This window comes from Ursus arctos, unplaced genomic scaffold (assembly GCF_023065955.2).
Source record: "Ursus arctos isolate Adak ecotype North America unplaced genomic scaffold, UrsArc2.0 scaffold_11, whole genome shotgun sequence".
NCBI classification, from domain to species: domain Eukaryota; kingdom Metazoa; phylum Chordata; class Mammalia; order Carnivora; family Ursidae; genus Ursus; species Ursus arctos.
This window is the reverse complement of record NW_026622775.1, coordinates 60,275,256-60,293,058: the sequence shown is the minus strand read 5'-3', so window position 1 is coordinate 60,293,058 and position 17,803 is coordinate 60,275,256. Positions and strand designations below refer to the sequence as shown.

Here is a 17,803-nt window from a genome sequence, read left to right as displayed (position 1 = left end):
TGGTGTGTACAATAAACAGATTTGGTTATATGGAGGCCTGATAGATCTGCATGAAAAAATACTTTTTTTTTTTCTGGGAAAGAAGTAGAAAAATAAAACATAAGTATTTCACAAAGTTTATTCGAAGACTAAATTGTTAGGCACATCCTTAATCAAGGGGACAGAAATCTTCCATAAAAGTCACTCTAGTACTCCTGTTCTTAAACGAACACTGAAAATGTGAATTTCTTTGAAATGTTGGGATATTCTATAAGAGGGTGAAGATGGAGTGATACCTTAGAAGGTTCCCCTACAGCTAAAGGAAATTGTTTTAAAGGAAATTATGTAATTAAATCTGAAAATGCTAATAAAGACCTATAACATGAATTACAAGCACAACTAGAAGGTCTGTGAACCACAGTGCTAGTGGAATATATTTTGCCAGAGGATAAAGTTTTGTTGATTATGCATGATATTTTGGATCAAGGATAAAGTCATGGCAAATCCCAACATCCATGCTGATGAAATAGGAAACAGTATAGATCATCTGAAAGCTATTTCTGCCTGAATTTATGTAGTTTCACGTGTGATATTTAACCTTAATTGTGTTGCTTCCCAGTATTTAAAATTAGTAACTTGGCTGTAAACACATTCCTTAAGGATAAGTGATTGTGGAGGAGGAAACTCAGACACGTAATGAGTGACCAGGAGAAGGCATGTTGGTCATGAGAAATCCACATGTTGTCTGCACATCAGCATTTATTTGCATTTAAGGAAGACGGGGCCTTGACTCTCAACAATTTCAGGATTTAATGCACTCTACAGCTTTTGAAACTGTTTAGGCTGTGGCCAAGGGAGACTTCTTAGAAATCACATAAATATGGAAGTGAAAAGTTTCTGAGAGATGATCTAGACATAATTCATATTGCAAATGAAAAAAATACAACATGGAGAGTTCAGGTAAATTATAGAGTTCCCCAAGCTTCTAAATGTCAGCAAGAGCTGAATCGTAAGCCATTTGAGCCCAAAATTCAGTGGTAGGCCAGAGAAAAGATGATGTATTAGATATTGATAAGGGCAGAGTATAAGGAATGCTTAGAGACCAGAATAAGGAAAGAAAATTAAAGAAGCAATTAGACATATGCACTTAACAACCTAATTCTCTGTAAGATGGATGTGAGTTTTGAAGAGTAGAACGTGCTTCAGGTGGAATGAAAAAAAAATTATTCCTTAGCTGTGTTCTGCTAGAGGACCTTTCTGGAATCAATTTGAGATTTTAAACAGTTTAAAAATTCCATGAAAAAGTAAACAGTTTTTATTTTGTTGTTTTCTATTCCAGTATGGTAAAGTACTGTAAATAATGGCCTTTGCAATATTTTTGGCAATTAACTTGCATAGTAATTTATCCATTTGGGAACTGATGAATCCATTCCCTCTTCAATATGCCTGGTGGTTGTTAATAATTCTAGATTTTATTCAATCAAAATAAAGTTTGTGTGGATTTACTGTTTTCAAGTAAATCCTATATTGGCCCTAAGCCAGAGAATACATTTCTGTCATTTGGAAGAACAGCCATGATTGTTATCTTAGTCTCAAGTAATAGAGCTAGAACCAATGGTAAAAGGCCCAAGGAAACAGTTTAAATCTATAGAACTGTTGTCAAAGGCTGCTTTGAGAAATAATGTGTTTCCTGATACAAAAGTGGTAAAGCCAAGTATGAACTCGCTAAGGAGGGTTTGCAAGGACTGGACTGGGCATGTGGTTGGACAATATATGAATGAACTTCAGGCCTCAGGATCTATGCAGACTTTACCCTGGTAAACATAGTTTTTCTTTTACACAAACTAGTAATACAAAGAAGCAATAATAGTGAGAGAAAAGAATGAATAGTAAATATTGAAGTTACAGTATCCAAATCAACTGAATGAAAAGTACACTTTTACTTGCTGGGGTATCAAACTCTCTGAAATGATCGTAATGGATCTGAATACACAAGAAGACTTGCATTTAATATAACATGGCTTATTAAAAAAGGATGTTTGTCATAGTCTAAGCCACAGAACTTCAGTAATTTCTTAAGGACAGAATTTTAGACTGTGCAAGCATGCACGAGTGGGGGGAGGAGCAGAGGGAGAGAACCTTCAAGCAGGCTCCCCACTGAATGGAGAGCCCCCAGTAGGGCTCAATCTCTCATGACCTGAACCGAAACCAAGAGTCGGGTGTTCAACCAGCTGAGCCACCCAGGCACCCCAGATTACACATTTCTAACAAGCTTGGAGGTGATGCTGTTAATGCTGTTGGCTCACAAACCACACTTTGAGAAGCAAGGCATTAAGTCACAGTCTAAGAGTATGATTTTCATTATAAAAGTAGATAAATGAAAATTAATTTCAGGGCACAGGGTAATATTGAAATGTACATATGGAACATAAGAATGTATCTATAATGTCCTCTTCTTCTTTTTTTTTTTTTTTTAACTTAGATACCTTTAGAAAAGTTGTAGACCACTTTGGAAGATTGGACATTTTGGTCAATAATGCTGGCGTGAATAATGAGAAAAACTGGGAAAAAACTGTGCAGATTAATTTGGTAAGCTATCTTTGCCATGTTTATTGTCTAAATTTATTTAATAAAATGATGCTTTTAAAGACGAAAAGGTTCGTTCATTCATGGGATCAATACAAAGACCTCCAACATTAAAAAAAGGGGAGTCGCAGAAAGCTAGAAAAGAAGCATTTCCTTTTACAAATGGAAAGACATTTGAGACATCTAATTACACAAATAAATCTGCCTTAAAAATCTTCAAAGGAAATATGAAAAAAAAAAAAACAATTTATTGCATCACTTAGGACTTAGCAAACTATGATCCACAGGTGAAACTAGCCTGCCACCTGTTTTTGTAGAACTTGCAAGCTGAAAAAATGGGTCTTATATTTTTTAATGGTTGAAAAAATGGAAAAAACCATGAAATATATGAATATATGAAATTCATATTTCAGTGTCTATAGTTTTATTGGACCACAGCTCCAGTCACCCATCTACATATTGTCTGTGGCTGCTTTTTGTTTCCGCAGCAGAGTTGAATAGTTGTGACGATCACCCTATGATGTGTAAAGACTGAACTATTTATCATCTGGCCCTTTATAGAAAAATATTTGTCAATTCTGGCTTAACTTATTTATTTAAACACTAAATCTTCATTTAATTCCAGAAATAGAATAGAAAGCAAGGTTAAAGTGACTGTTAGACTTTGTAATTATTAGGATTTTTATACTGAAAGTGTGTGTGTGTGTGTGTGTGTATAATTTCTACAATGTTTGATGATCATTTAGCTCTTAAATTACAAAACTGTAGAATTAGGAAATAAAATTTCTGTTTTATCCTCTGTATCACAAGTTTGTTGTTTATCCCATTTTACAGACACACTTGACATAAGATAGTGGGGTTTAGTAAAACTTAAACCTTAGCCAAAGCAAGTTGTAGGAGCTAGGCTGTGCATGGGGTCACCCTGCCCTTGGAAGGTCATTCTTCTAGTCTTGCAAAGCAGGTATGTGTCAAGTACGGAAGGACCACTGTGTGTGTATAAACATATAGGGAGTGGCCCTCTACTTCATGATACCCTCCTGAGAGATGATAAACTCCTTAAAAACAGGATGTGTTATGTTTTTTCTTTCTTTCTCAGTAATCAACATAGTATCTTGAAGATAGTGCTTAGTCAATAAATGTTTGACTTGAATCTACATTCCCATGAATAATTTCTGAACTATAATAACTTGATGGGCGTAATGAGAATTACACTACCTCACAAAAGAGCTGAACCACTTTGATAAGGGTACAAAGTTTCTCCCAAAACTTGACAGATGCCTTAAGTCCTTTAATTGAGAATGAAAGGTACTCCTTCCAGTTCTTTTTAAAATTTGTCTCAAGTGTTCCTAGATATCATCAGATTTCAAAATAGCTTTAAAATTTATTTGTCAAATTTCCCCCAAAGTCTTTCTGGGATATGTGTGTATGTTTAGAAACCTGATCTGTCAACATTTATGTTAAATTTGTCTCTTGCTGACAGTATAGCATGAGCTCTTATTTTTTAAGTCACATCTGAGCATATCTGCATTTTGTATCTGTGAATTTAAGCCACTTATATTTATTATTACCCTTTATTGGGATTTATGTCTTATACTTTTTTTCATATTTTATTTTTTAATTAATATTTTAAAGATTTATTTTAAAGAGAAAGAGAGTGAGTAGGGGGAGGGGCAGTGGGAAAGGGAGAGAAAGAGAGAGAAGCAGATTCCCTGCTGAGTGTGGAGCCTGCTGTAGGGGTCAGTCTCACAACCCATGAGATCATGATCTGAGATGAAATCACGAGCCAGTTGCTTAACCAACTGAGCCACCCAGGCAGTCCTTCAGTTCATATTTTGAATTTACTAAGTTTTCTTTTTGCTTTTGATCTTTTTCCATTCCTTTCTTAAATTCCACTGGATACCTTTAATTTTTTTCTGCTAGTAAGAAAATTGTACATTTTATTTTATTTATTTTTTGAAGATTTTATCTACTTATTTGAGAGAGAGAGAGAGCATGCACACAAGTTGGGGGGAGGGAAAGAGGGAGAGGGAGAAGCAGACTCCCCACTGAGCAGGGAGCCAAACTCAGGGCTGGATCCTGGGACCCCAGAATCATGACCTGAGCTGAAGGCAGATGCTTAACTGACTGAGCCACCCAAGCGCCCTGAAAATTATACATTTTATTAATCTTTGGTGGTTGTCCCTGACTTATTATGAACCATATTTAATAACATCCTTTGGTTGCCAGATGGGAAAAAAATGAATATATAACCAATTGAGAACTTCAGGAATATTTAAGAATATATTTTTATAAACTTAATGGAACTTTCCACAACCATATAAAGTGACAAGAATTTCTTTGAATCCAGCTCTGCTAGTGAAAAAGCACAAGTCACACAGCAGTTTTTTCACTACTGATATTTTTAATAGTTTCACTAGTAATATCTACAGATATTTTATAGACGGAGGTCACTAGGGTATAAAGTTCCTGTATTCCTTGCATTCATAATGGACACCTACTGTGTCTTTTCTGTAAGAAATCAGCTGTCAGGGTGCCTATGTGGCTCAGTCGGTTAAGTGGTTAAGCATCTGCCTTAGGCCTATGTCATGAACCTGGGGTCCTATGATCCAGCCCTGCATTGGGCTCCCTGCTCAGTGGGGAGTCTGCTTCTCCCTCTCCCTTTGCCCTTCTCTCCAGTCGTGCTCTCTCTCTGAAATAAATAAATAAAATCTTAAAAAAAAAAAGACAGAAATCAGCTCTCATAAAATTGTGCAATGATTAGAGTTAATATAAAGAACATGAAAATAGTGAAGAGATTATCACAAAGGTAATAGGATTAGAATTATTAATCTTTGTCTGGCTGAGAGGACATGTTTGCTTTAACATAGCCTGGGTGAATAAACACTTGCTGCAGGCTACACATTCTTATATTATCTTCAAATAGAAAATTCTAGAAGACCAGGAGAATTTTATTTGACTCCTTTGGTTACAACTCACTCTCTTGGATCCTTCCTCATTGAAATTATCTGGCCTTTATTTTTCTTTGGACTCTGCTGACATAGGCCACTCCTTAGCTCAACTCCAGGAACTAATGACATTTATTTAATTTTACATCTAGAGAGCAAGATATAACCTTTGTTACCTATATATAGGTTGAAAACATGTTAATTCCCCTCCTACCTGCAACACCCTGCTCAAGAGTAGATTAGAGTCTGACCTATCATTATCCTTCTAACTTGATTATCTCTGTTAGTATAATGCAAATATTTGTGTTTGGTTTATATATTTTTTAAACTCTGGATGTAATTTGCCTCCTTTTATGATACCATGTCTGTTCTTTTGCATGTTCCCCTATGTTCCTGTCCCTGTTAGAGTAACCACTTAGTTAGAGGACCTCACCACATATCCCTTCCTCTTCTGGAATCTTGTACACCATAATGATAACATTCTTATAGGGTTAACAAATTTTAAAATTTTATTAGAATTATTTTTATACCTGTGCAATTTATGCCAGTATGCTATAAGCTCTTTCAAGGCATAAAATTTTTATTTTGTGTACAGAGAAGATGTTCAATTTATATTTATTGGATACATAAACAGCTGTTCTGTGATATTTTACACACATGGATATTCATTTCTGCATTACAGTACAATGTTTGGATTATTTCCTACATCAGTGTTGCCAAACTGGATCATCTGTCCTTCTACTTTTACTCCTTAACAAACTTAACCACTTCCTTATCCTTAACTCAGCAAATTTCACCATTCTTCCCACACAAGAGATACATTAAACCTCTTCCCATTCTTTTGTTTCCATTAGGCTATTCTGTGCTTCCTCCTTAGTCTGCAACCAACCGCGGTGCCTTTATTTATATCTACCCAGAGCTCCTTAGGAATGTTCAGGAAAGACTGAACCTTTGAATAACTCTCAAAGGTTACTCTGGCAATTGGGCGGGGGGAGGTAGACTTAACTTTGAATATTGATAAGGTCATTCTGTAATATACTTTTTTACTTTCTGATCTCTAATAAGCCTAAATAATTCATTCCCATTCAGGTGGGATTTATAATCTAATTTGCACATGTAACTAACATATATTGAATCCCTTAGTGTACTCAAATAAAAACTGAACAAGATAGATGGCTTATGAGGATAATTCTTTTTTCAGAAATACAAGGGTTGACTAAAGATTTGCACTGGTAAGGATATACATCTAGAACCCGTCAAAACTAGATGACAGCCCTGAACTTAGAGTTCATGAACTCTTATTTCATTTCTCTGGTCTTGAATTTCCCAGTTGTAAAAGGATGGAGATAATTTCCTTACCGGGGAGGATGGTTAAGCTTAAATAAACCCTAACTACGTGAGCATCCAGCACAGTGCTACTACGTAGTATCAGTCAGTAAACTACATTTCTCCTCCAGAATGTCAACACTTACGTCTTCTTCATTCTTACAATCTCATTTCTATATGAGGTGGATTCCTCCGCCCTACTCTACCTCCAAGGAAGAGTTGAGGAGATGGGTAGAAATGTTGTCAAATGTACTCCCTTTTCTTGGCTCCCAAGGATGTTGATTACAAATTAAATTAGTAACTTCTCTCTGTTACTCTTACTCCGTAATATTTAAAGATCTAGTTGAATGCATATGGTTCGGCAGAACTTGCTAAATTTTAAGTAGCTCTGCAAGGGGGAATACAATAATATTTACCACAGAAGCAAAAATGGAAAAGAATGAACACAGAGAAACAAGGATGAACAAGGATTTCAGAAAAAAAAGTGGTCGTCCATATTAATACTCCTCGAGAATTGGGCTGGAGAAAAGACAAGAAACCTGAAAGGCAACGTTTCATGATTTAGATGACAGGATTTTTAAAATTAGAGTTAGAGTGTAGCACAAAAACCAGAAATAAACTAAAAGGAACCTCAGAGGGGAGGAAGACAAGATAAGGAAAATGATAGATTAGGAAATTTCAGTAGTGAATACACGCATGTGTGCTTTTTATATATATAAAAATATATATGGAAATATATATGATATAGAACATATTATATATTATATATAGTAATATATATTATATTACATATATATAGTAAGAAGACATGATGCCGGGGCACCTGGGTGGCGCAGTCGTTAGGCGTCTGCCTTCGGCTCAGGGCGTGATCCCGGCGTTCTAGGATCGAGCCCCACATCAGGCTCCTCCGCTGGGAGCCTGCTTCTTCCTCTCCCACTCCCCCTGCTGTGTTCCCTCTCTCGCTGGCTGTCTCTCTGTCACATAAATAAAAATCTTTAAAAAAAAAAAAAAAAAGAAGAAGACATGATGCCTGCTAAGAAGAGTTAAACAAATATGCTGTTACCATGTATCCATTTACCTTTGTCACCTAAGAATTATTCCCAGTACAGGGGAATTTACGAGTAGTTGTAACTTACAGGGTACTTTAATCTGTGGAAAAAACTAATTTAAGATTTGGAATACAGCACAGTTTAATTTTGGTATTACATACAAAAATTATTCATAACCAAAACTATTGAGTAAGAATGTGTTAATTAGATCGTTTTGTCAGTAAGTGAATTTTTATTCGCACTATGTGAAATTAGCCATAGGATTTCCTTTTTCTTTTTTTCAGAGTCGAATACAAAATTTGTTGAAGGTCAAATACAAAATTGAGAGTACCTTTATGATAGACTAAAATAATACTATAGGTCCCTGCTATTTTGTGTTTGTAGCTGGAACATGTCTATAATCTTCATTTTCTTTTTTTCCTCTAGATGCTTGCTGTTTTAATGACCCAATCTATGTGATACATAAACATTGCCAAGGGACAAGAAATGTTCTTAGAATATTAACAAAAACATTTTATTCTGTGGTTTCTTAACATTTCCTTGAATTTATTATCTGGGATAAGGAAGAGATTACTGTAGAAGAGGAGGTGAAAATATCACATATGCCCCAGCCAAAGCATTAAACCCTGTTTTGTAGATTTATTCCAAGAACACTTTCACTTGAAAAGTTACTCAGCTCTTAACTTGATAATGGATGAGAAAATAATCCTTTGTCTTCCTCCACCAAAGACCTTGGAAATAAATCTTCTTTTAAAAAAAATAAATAAAGCTTAAATATTCCCAGGCTTTCTATCTGGCTGCATCTTGTGGATGTTGAAAACACAAAAGCAGGGTGTCAGCAAAGCTGTAAATACCTGAGAATAAAAGCATAGCGCCAATATGCGTAAACAGAAATTCTGTCCAGACATGCTAGAGACTTAAGCAGAAGCTACCAGAATCTAACTGACTTCAGTTATTTCAGCCATGTGCATTTTTTCCTTCTTATATAAACCATTTAATGTTTTGTATTTTTTCTTTGTAAAGGGAATCATATGGAGATTTTACTCATTCTCCTTAAGCCTTCTTAATATCAAACTGACACATGGCTTAAGAAATAGAATCTTCAATTTACTTTTTTGTTCTAGAACTACTATTAGGTAGAGTGGCAACATTGCTTGTCAAGAAACGCCAAATGGACTTTTCAAAATAAAAAGAAGGTAACCACCACTATATTCCCTCAGTTTCAGACTCATTACTGTCGTATCATTTTCTTTGCAGTATTGTAAAGAATGCAAAAAGTAGGAATTAAGATGTCAAAAGAAAATGTTCACCTTCTCAAAGTCTGAGTTGGAAGGGAGAAGAGTTCGTAAATCTAAAAGGGAAAATGAAGTTTCCAATAGAAGTTTTGTACCACAAGTTGTTTTTGGTAGTGGAGAACTCTCCAATGTTAGGATACAACAGGGGCGCCTGGGTGGCTCAGTCAGTGCAGCCTCTGCCTTCGGCTCAGGTCATGATCCCAGGGTCCTGGGATCGAACCCTGCATCGGGCTCCCTGCTCAGCTTCTCCCTGTGCTGCTCCGCCTGCCTGTGCTCTCCTTTGCTCTCTCTGTCTGACAAATAAATAAATAAAATCTAAGAAAAAAAAAAGTACACAGAAAAGTTGCCTACGCAGGGAGGTGAATAACCAATCAGAGTAAACTCTCAAAAAAACAGTGCAAGAGTGATGAACGAGATTAAGGGACAGACATTACAGAAGACCGTGTGTCCAACTGACCGAAAAGTCAGGGTCCTGAAACTGAGTAAAAGAGTTTTGTGATCTCACAACACAGAGGTCGGGAGTGCTTGATACTGCAACACAGTGATCCCAGAACCCAGTGTCTTCTCATTTCTCCAGTCCGCTGCCCTTCACAGACCTTTCATCTTAAGGATGTAACTGTGTATTTCGGCTATCACACCCACACAAAGGGATGCAAAGGGACTGATGCAATCATTTCTTTCTGGTTTTCTTAAAAACAACAGTCTTTTTGGCCACAGCCTCTTCCACCACCCCTCCCTGACCTGGCCCTCCAGCTGACTGCTCCTCAGGGGTCCCTGGTAGAAATGGGTCACATGCGGGCCCCTAAACCAGTCACTAGCAAAGAGAATGGGATTTCTGCGACTGAACGAAATTCATCAGTGTCCACACTAAACCTGGGGAGATCGCCTTCCTCGTGCATGACATGAGGAAGAAGTAGATACAAATGCCAAATAGACTTTTTATTAGAAATTTTTTTAAAAAAGGACATGAAAGCTGTGTAGGAAATCAAGGGTTTCCACTGTTACATATCCCAAGATGCAAGAGAATTAAACAGAGCAGATGAATGTGAAAGACCCGGATCTGAGACCCACATGGTAAGAAGGGTAAATAAATTTTGTGCCCAATATTTAGAGAAGAAAAAGAACACTGCATGTACCATTCTCGAAGATGCTGAGGTTTGAGGTCAATGACAGCACCATGGGAATACAACTTTTTTCGTCAAGTCTCAGACTGGGCAACTAAGTGGAGTTTTGCAAAGATGTGAGCAGCTCCCCCACTGTAGGCAAACAAAAGAGAAGCTAGTCAATGACTCGTTTTAAAAAAAACAAGCAGCCACTTGAAAACCTTTTGGTGATAGTATTTGGAGAAATCTCCCTGGGTGTCTGCAATCGCCGTAAAAACTTCAGTCTGTGATGCATAATAAGGTATAATGGCTATGTTGCTTTTCCCGTTTATGTCTCTGGATTAGGTTTCTGTTATCAGTGGAACCTACCTTGGCTTGGATTACATGAGTAAGCAAAACGGAGGTGAAGGCGGCGTCATTATCAATATGTCCTCTTTAGCAGGTAAGGACAATTCCGACATTCATAATAATTTCCTGTTGGTAATTTGGACCACAACAGTAATCTTCAAAGTGTATTTATTACCAACTCCGGTTGGGAATTGAAAATTTGTTTAATTGCTTTGTTTTGTTTTTTACTGGCTCTATGGAATTTTCTATTGCATAATATCAGAAGTTTGAAGTGTATGTTTACTTCTATTATTTTAAATTGTGACTTTTTAAGCTCCCTTACTGTGGCACCGAGCAGTAATGCATATGAAAGCATCTTTGACAAAGTAAGAAGTGTTAAAACACAGTTAAGGTATCTCTACTCCCACGTGATTTTAGAGAGAGTATATCATTTTAAAATATGGCATATGTAGTAGTTGGGATCTGTTGTAGGGGAGGCCAGAATTTACCCGTAGCTTCTTAGGGTCTCTGGCTGGGCCTGAGAATTAAATTGGCATAAGACAGATGAACAGGAAAAAAGCATATAGATTTTTATGTGTACGTGGGAGCCCCCATAGGAAAACCAAGACCCAAGAATGGCTAGGCCTAAGCGTTTATAAACAAGGTTGAATAAAGAGAGGTAATTGTGAGAAAGTCACTAAAATATATAGGGGGCCTAAAGGAAGATGAGAGTTATTTTAACAAGGTTTGTACAGATTTCCATTGGCCTCAAATCCCCATCTCTGGTGATAAGAATATTTCTTTCCTACGGGTATAGGAAGAACATATTTCACATCGGAGTTTTATCACCTGCTTTCAGGAGGAAAAGCAGAGGTCAGAGAGCCCTTCTTGTACCTGCCGTTTTTCAAGTGCCTTTAGCTCCAAATAATCCTTATGCCAAAGTGACACATTTTAGGGTGACTTGTTCTGCCACCCTTCAATGTTAAACCGCTATAATAAATAGACCCAAACATGTAATAACTTCAATATAGTATAAGCTTATTTCTCACTCATATATCAGTCCCAGGCAAGATCCTTGTTGCCGGGAGCCTCTTTTATATGCAGTCATTGGGAAAACCAGGCTGGCTGAGCTCTTTGACGTGGGGCCTCCGTAGTTATGCTGGTGGGAGTGGGGTCTGGTGGGGTGGGGGACTCCTTTCTCTGCAGCAGAAATAAAGAGAGCACTGAGGGGGCAAAGCTGCTTTTCTAAACAGACCCTCTACCCCTAGCCCAGTAATGGCAAACCGCATTTCTGTTCAGGTTCCAGAACAGAATTTGATCTCGTGGCTCACCTAACTACAAGAGAGTCTGAGAATATATTCTGGCTCTGTGCCCAAGGAAAGAATGGATTCCTATAGATGGCTAACCGTCTTTGCCACAACGTGCAGTCCACACTCCGTTTTATTCAGGGCAGTAGGATTTAATACCAACCGATACCATATTACTCAATAGTGGCTGTAAGTCTTTGGCAGGAACTTTTGGAACAACTTAACCAGATGACTTCTAAATTTCTTAGGGGGAAAAAAATCACAATGCTTCTTCAGTAGTTCAAATGAGATTCTGAAGTTTTAGAAGTCTGACCAGTATTGACAGCGATTCGTCTAAACTCTGCATGTCCCAAAGTAGGGAGACTTCCTTACACTATCTGGTTTCAGTCGCCTGATAATTTCAGAACAGGTGTTCAGAACAGGTGTTCCCCGCCTCTCCCGCTGTGCCCCACCTCCTAGTTCCAGTTGTATTTCAGGGGTCAGGTGTGGAGGCGCCTGTGACCACACCAGAGATCTGATTCTCAGCATTGTTCTTTCTCCTTCCTCTGGGCGTCATTGTCAGATGGTCCTTAAGCCTCTCTCTGTAAACCTGCCACCAAGGGAGGCTTAGAAATCTCCTTCTTGAGAAGTTCTCAAAAAACAGACTAACATCTCAGTTTCTGGGTTGCTTAAAGACAAAATGACATCCCTGAAGTTATTATAGAACCAATTCTACAAGTTTTTCAGGGTAACTTGGTTTTTCAGGGTAACTTGGTTATTTTTCCTAATGTAACCTCTACTTACAAATGGTAACAATTCAATTCTGAGGATGTGGTAAAAGTTGAGAGCATGGGCAAGACTTAGATATTTGGCCTAAGAGAGGGCCACATTTTAGATTCTGGGAGTCTGAAACCCTTGAGTCAAATTGCCAACTGTCTATCTGCACTATTTTGAAATGAAATTATAAGGAAAAAATATATAAATGATTGGAGGATTAACAAGAAGTACTTGATATCTTAATAAAATAGAAACATAGAAAAACATGGGGTGGTGATCAAGAGAGAATCCCTTGGGTTTTTCTTGAAGCTAAAGGGCTAACAAGCATGTCAGCATGAGCCCTTCCAGGGAGCCCCTTGCCCTTCTGTCACTGGAGGTCTTTCGTTCCCAGGAAGTCTGGAAGCCTCAGGGTTGGATCGGTTTAGGACTCTGTTCGAGACATTCTGTACCATAAAAGGAGGCTTTAAAAAAAAAAAAAAGAGGCTTACTTGCCTCAGAGCATGTATAAAGAAATGCAATGTACTACTGCCTCTTAGCCAATAAAAATATTTAAATGTGTCATCATACTTAACATTCATTGAGCACTTACTGTTTACACAATACTATTTTAAACACCGTGTGTACATTACCTCATTTAATACAACCACCCCGTGAAGTAGATTCTGTAATCTGCATTTTGTAGAGAAGGACATCGAGGCAGGAGAATATGAGTATCTTGCACAAGCTTGCACAGCAAGGAAGCAGTAAAGTGGGAATTCCCATGCAAGCACCTGATACAAGACCTCTTCTGTCTTAACCACCAGGTTATCTCACTCTCCTGTCCGTGAGACTGTTAATTTGGCTCTCCATCCGTGACTACTTTTGTCCAACTGAGAGGTCAAAGAAACTGAATTCCTATAACTCGGTGAAGCCAGTGAAATGTGCTAGCTGTCTTCAGGCCTTCTGGGTACTGCTTTAATCTCAAGACCACATGACTAAACCTCAGTGATATCTTAAGCTTTCGCCCCGTTCGACACACAGAGTAAAGCCCTGAAAACATCTGAGGAGCTTACCAAAGTCACAAGTCAAAACACGTCACTGAGAAGCGCAATTTAAGGATTACAATTAGACGTCCACTTTGCTTTCTTAGCTAAAAGCTTGCTTTATCACACTACCCACCCCTGGGTATTCGTTCTCTTCTTACCTGTTTCACAGTCAACATTTGGAACCATGTGTGGATCTTTCTCTAATCGTGCAGATGAAACAGTAAATACAAATTCAGCGATAAGATCAGTTTGGCTTCAAATTACCTTTCTGGCACTCTTACAATTTAATGAATATCATAGCATTCCAGACTGCTTCTCCACGTAATATTCCTCCCAGCCAGCAGGGTAACTCTACTTATAATGGTTATGTAGCTTATCTCTGTCCATTCTGTTTAATGTGGTGCCTTCATCCTTACGTAGGGACGTACCCTCCCTCCATAATGCCCGAGCTCCATACCTGATGCCTTTATACTGTTTCTTTTTTGTCACTGGCCAAGCTGGACAGGCCCTGCCACCTCTCCTCCCACCCCGGGCTTTGGCACTAAGGTGCTTTCCTCTCACAAAGAAGATGCAGGAAGATGCGCTGCCTTGTGTTCTATCCACTCACCCAGATCGTCTCGTCTTCCCACAATAAGATTAGTTTGATAAACACTCAGGATTTTGTAATATTAGAAAAAGATCAGTGAGAACCTCTCTGGCCTCACATTTTCCTCAGAAATTTTACCAACAGTTTTATACCCTTGAAGTCATTGCCTGTTGGGAGAGGCCAGATGACCAAAAAAGTCTTTGAGGAGTTACCAGAGTCAAAGTATTTTTCCCCCCAAGCTTTATTGAGGTATAAATGACAAAATTTAGGAAAGATATTTCTAATGCTTGCTTCCTCTTGTTTTCCAAAAGTGTTTTCTGAACCTTCTTTCCTCAGACTTGTTCCTATTTTTTCTCCTGTTGCTCAGACTGTTAAAGGAATAGCTGCGGGTGCTGTTGAACTCCACCAGGCTTTCCTCACGATCTCACATAGATTCACTGGAGTCCTTCACTGTCAGTAAAACCTTAAGTTGAAACACTGGTTTGGGCAGAGAAGTTAATGAGTAATGACCACTGACGCAGACCAAGTATCAAATGCAATTAATAAGTTTAACAAACAGGAGTCAAGTGGAGAGGGATTCCTCCGTGTGTTGAGGGAAGGGTGTGCGCCAGTTGGGAGCTCCAGAAGATGTTCTGAGCACTGTTAACCACCTAGACTCTTCTCTAGAAGTTTCTGTCTATAAACACTGCATATAAAGCTGCACATAGTCATCCTTAACTATTAAAAAAAAAAAAAAGTTGAGAGGAACAACAACAGGTCAGAATGAAGTCTGGTTTAACACAGGTCCTTCAACAGCTGTGCTCTGACCGCAAGACTTCCCCTAAGAATCAAGTCTGCTTCTTATATAGTTAGTTGCTTCGAACAGTGGGAAAGACGGAGCGGTTGTCACAGGGAAAGCAATCTGCCTGCTAGTCCTGCCTCCGCCTGCCACATGCTCAGCTGCTGAGGACCTGGTGCTCACTGGGGGCGTTCTCTGTGCCTCTGAGACAGTCACTCAGGGGCATTTTGTGAGAGATCCCAGTAGGGTCTTATTTACTGAGATTGAAAACACAGTAAATAAGAAAACTTATTTTCTGAAAACATTTCGAGTTTCAAGAAAATACTTGAAAAATCATAGTTTTTTTGTTTGGTTTGGTTTGGTTTGGTTTTTTGTTTTTAGCATGTCTTGAATACCAAGCCGGTATCATACTTATTCAAGCTATACATTTCACTGAAACTGACATAATTAGCTTGTAGTTTGTGTTAAGGTGGGTGTGCAAAAGATACCAGTGTGAGTAACGGATTCAACTTAGTCAAAGGTACATTGAGCATGTACGGAAGGGAAAAGGGGGATTTGAAAGTAACTCGGCAAAATTTCTACCTGAAGAGCTGTGTATCAGTATCTCTTACCAGGGTGGCAGAACCAAATCATTAGCGTGGCATAGACTTTTTAAACAGAAACATGATACTAAATTTCAAGGCACTGGGTCTCGCATGGCCTAAAGAGCAGTGGTTAGACTGGAATGGCACCTTCTTTCATCACTAGGCCAAAAGTAAAAAGAATCATGTGGTCCTCACCTCTGCAAGTATTCTTGATACAAGGAAGGGGGCCTAACGTGTTCAGCAACTGCCAAGTCACAGGCGTTGTGATAAACTATTGTCTGATGATGTCACATTTACCTTTTACCCAGTCCCTGCGGCTTATAGTCAAACAACTATATATAACTTGGAAAATGTGGTGAGAATTAGCGGTAGCAATAACGCAATTTTTATTTTGCCATTCTTAGTGTATGTCATAGATTATCTGGATCTTTATTGGTCATATGGCAGCTGTTATGAATACGCGAGCCACCCCTCTTGTTTAGTACTGGCAACGTTCTTCGTGGTGTCCGTTTTGTTGTCTTACGGCTTAACATTATTAAGAAGGCATCGATGAGAAAGAATCAATAAGAAAGATGAAATATTTATGAGTTGGCCTTTGAGGAATGGATAAAAAGATTGAGGGTTTCCTAGCCAGATTAGGAAATGAATCGTCTTCTGGAATCTAACATGCATAGATATTACCTAGGGACTTGTTCAGATGTAAATTCTGACTCAGTAGGTCTGGGATGGGTCCTGAAGTTCTGGGGCTGGTCCTTGGACCACACTTTGAGCCGCTCGCCTCCAGTCTGCAGAGGGAGATTCACGGAGCAGCTGTAGAAGCTCATCTCCGTTTCTTCTGATCCTAGCGCTAGGCAACGCCTGAACTTTTAGGAGGAGTTTTGGAGGAACATTAGAAGCAACTTTCAAGAATTAATGAAGTTCATTCTCAACAAACAAAATTACCTTTCTGGAAAGATTTTTTATTACAGAAATGGTTTTAGGAAGGTTTATACCACTTTTTATGTCATGTCACACTTTAAACCATGATTTGGGGGCGCCTGGGTGTCTCATTCAGTTAAGCATCTGACTCAAGATTTCAGCTCAGGTTGTAATCTCTGGGTGGTGAGATCAAGCCCCGTGTCGGGCTCCGAGCTCAGGGGGAGTCTGCTTGCAATTCTTTCCCCTCCTCCTCCCTTGCCCTCTGCCCCTCCCCCTGCTCTCTGTCTCTCTAAAATAAATAAATCTTTAAAATAAGTAAAATAAATAAAGCAAGCATGATTTGTTCATGGCAAACATGAAACTGAGGGAAAAAGCAGCATCAGATAAGGTGTTCTGTTTTGTGGAACATCACATGATGAGGAAGTGCCCCCATTACTTTGGTCAGCTCTCTACAGGAACATAGATAAACAGATTCTCACCAGTTCTCCCTTTTCCCTCACCTTAGAGAAGTGGTAGTTATAAACAGAAAGATGGGTACGCGATTTCCTTTTTGATTGTAAAGAAAATGTGAGGGGTTCAGATCCCTGCTGTTCGGCACAGCTGCTGAACTACAGTTTATCATGCAAAGATTAGTATCTTTAGATTCTCAATTTATTTTCCTAAGTTGAATTTCTTTAGCACGTCTCTGTAATTTACTTCATATGACTTCTTTTTTTTTTTTTTAAGATTTTATTTATTTAGTTGACAGAGACAGCCAGTGAGAGAGGGAACACAAGCAGGGGGAGTGGGAGAGGAAGAAGCAGGCTCCCAGCAGAGGAGCCTGATGTGGGGCTGGAGCCTGATGTGGGGCTCAATCCCATAACGCCGGGATCACGCCCTGAGCCGAAGGCAGACGCTTAAGGACTGCACCACCCAGGCGCCCCTACTTCACATGACTTCTATCCATTTAAAAGAAAACCTGTTTGGAGACCCAGTACAATTGCCCTGGCCAAGCAGATTTCAGATTTTTGCACAAAATCTTTTCGAGCTTTTTACCTTCTTCGAGACGTGGAGATTAAAGCTATCTGTTGCCAATATGGGCAGAAAGAATATGAAAGATAGAAGAACTAATGTGGAAATGGAAATTATATTTTTTAAATGAATTCCTTGTATGTTCTGTAATTGCACATGTAATTTTCAGGTATTTATGTTTTTCTTCATAATTATCTCATCAGTCAGTGGCTATTGGTGTTATTATTC

At 38.6% G+C, this 17,803-nt stretch overlaps 1 protein-coding gene across 2 annotated transcripts in view; it reads left to right on the top strand.

Moving 5' to 3' along the window:
* The window catches only part of HPGD (15-hydroxyprostaglandin dehydrogenase), a 30,542-nt gene that overhangs the window by 1,760 nt on the left and 10,979 nt on the right, over positions 1-17,803 (top strand). Inside the window, exons 3-5 of one of the 2 annotated variants that reach the window (XM_026518881.4) lie at positions 2,462-2,568; positions 10,629-10,725; positions 13,477-16,893. In XM_026518881.4, coding sequence (XP_026374666.2) covers positions 2,462-2,568; positions 10,629-10,725; positions 13,477-13,631 — 359 coding nt within the window. In that variant the 3' untranslated portion in view covers positions 13,632-16,893. Of the gene's footprint in view, positions 1-2,461; positions 2,569-10,628; positions 10,726-13,476; positions 16,894-17,803 lie in introns of those variants that run through there. The other variant, XM_026518879.4, reaches the window with a different exon arrangement.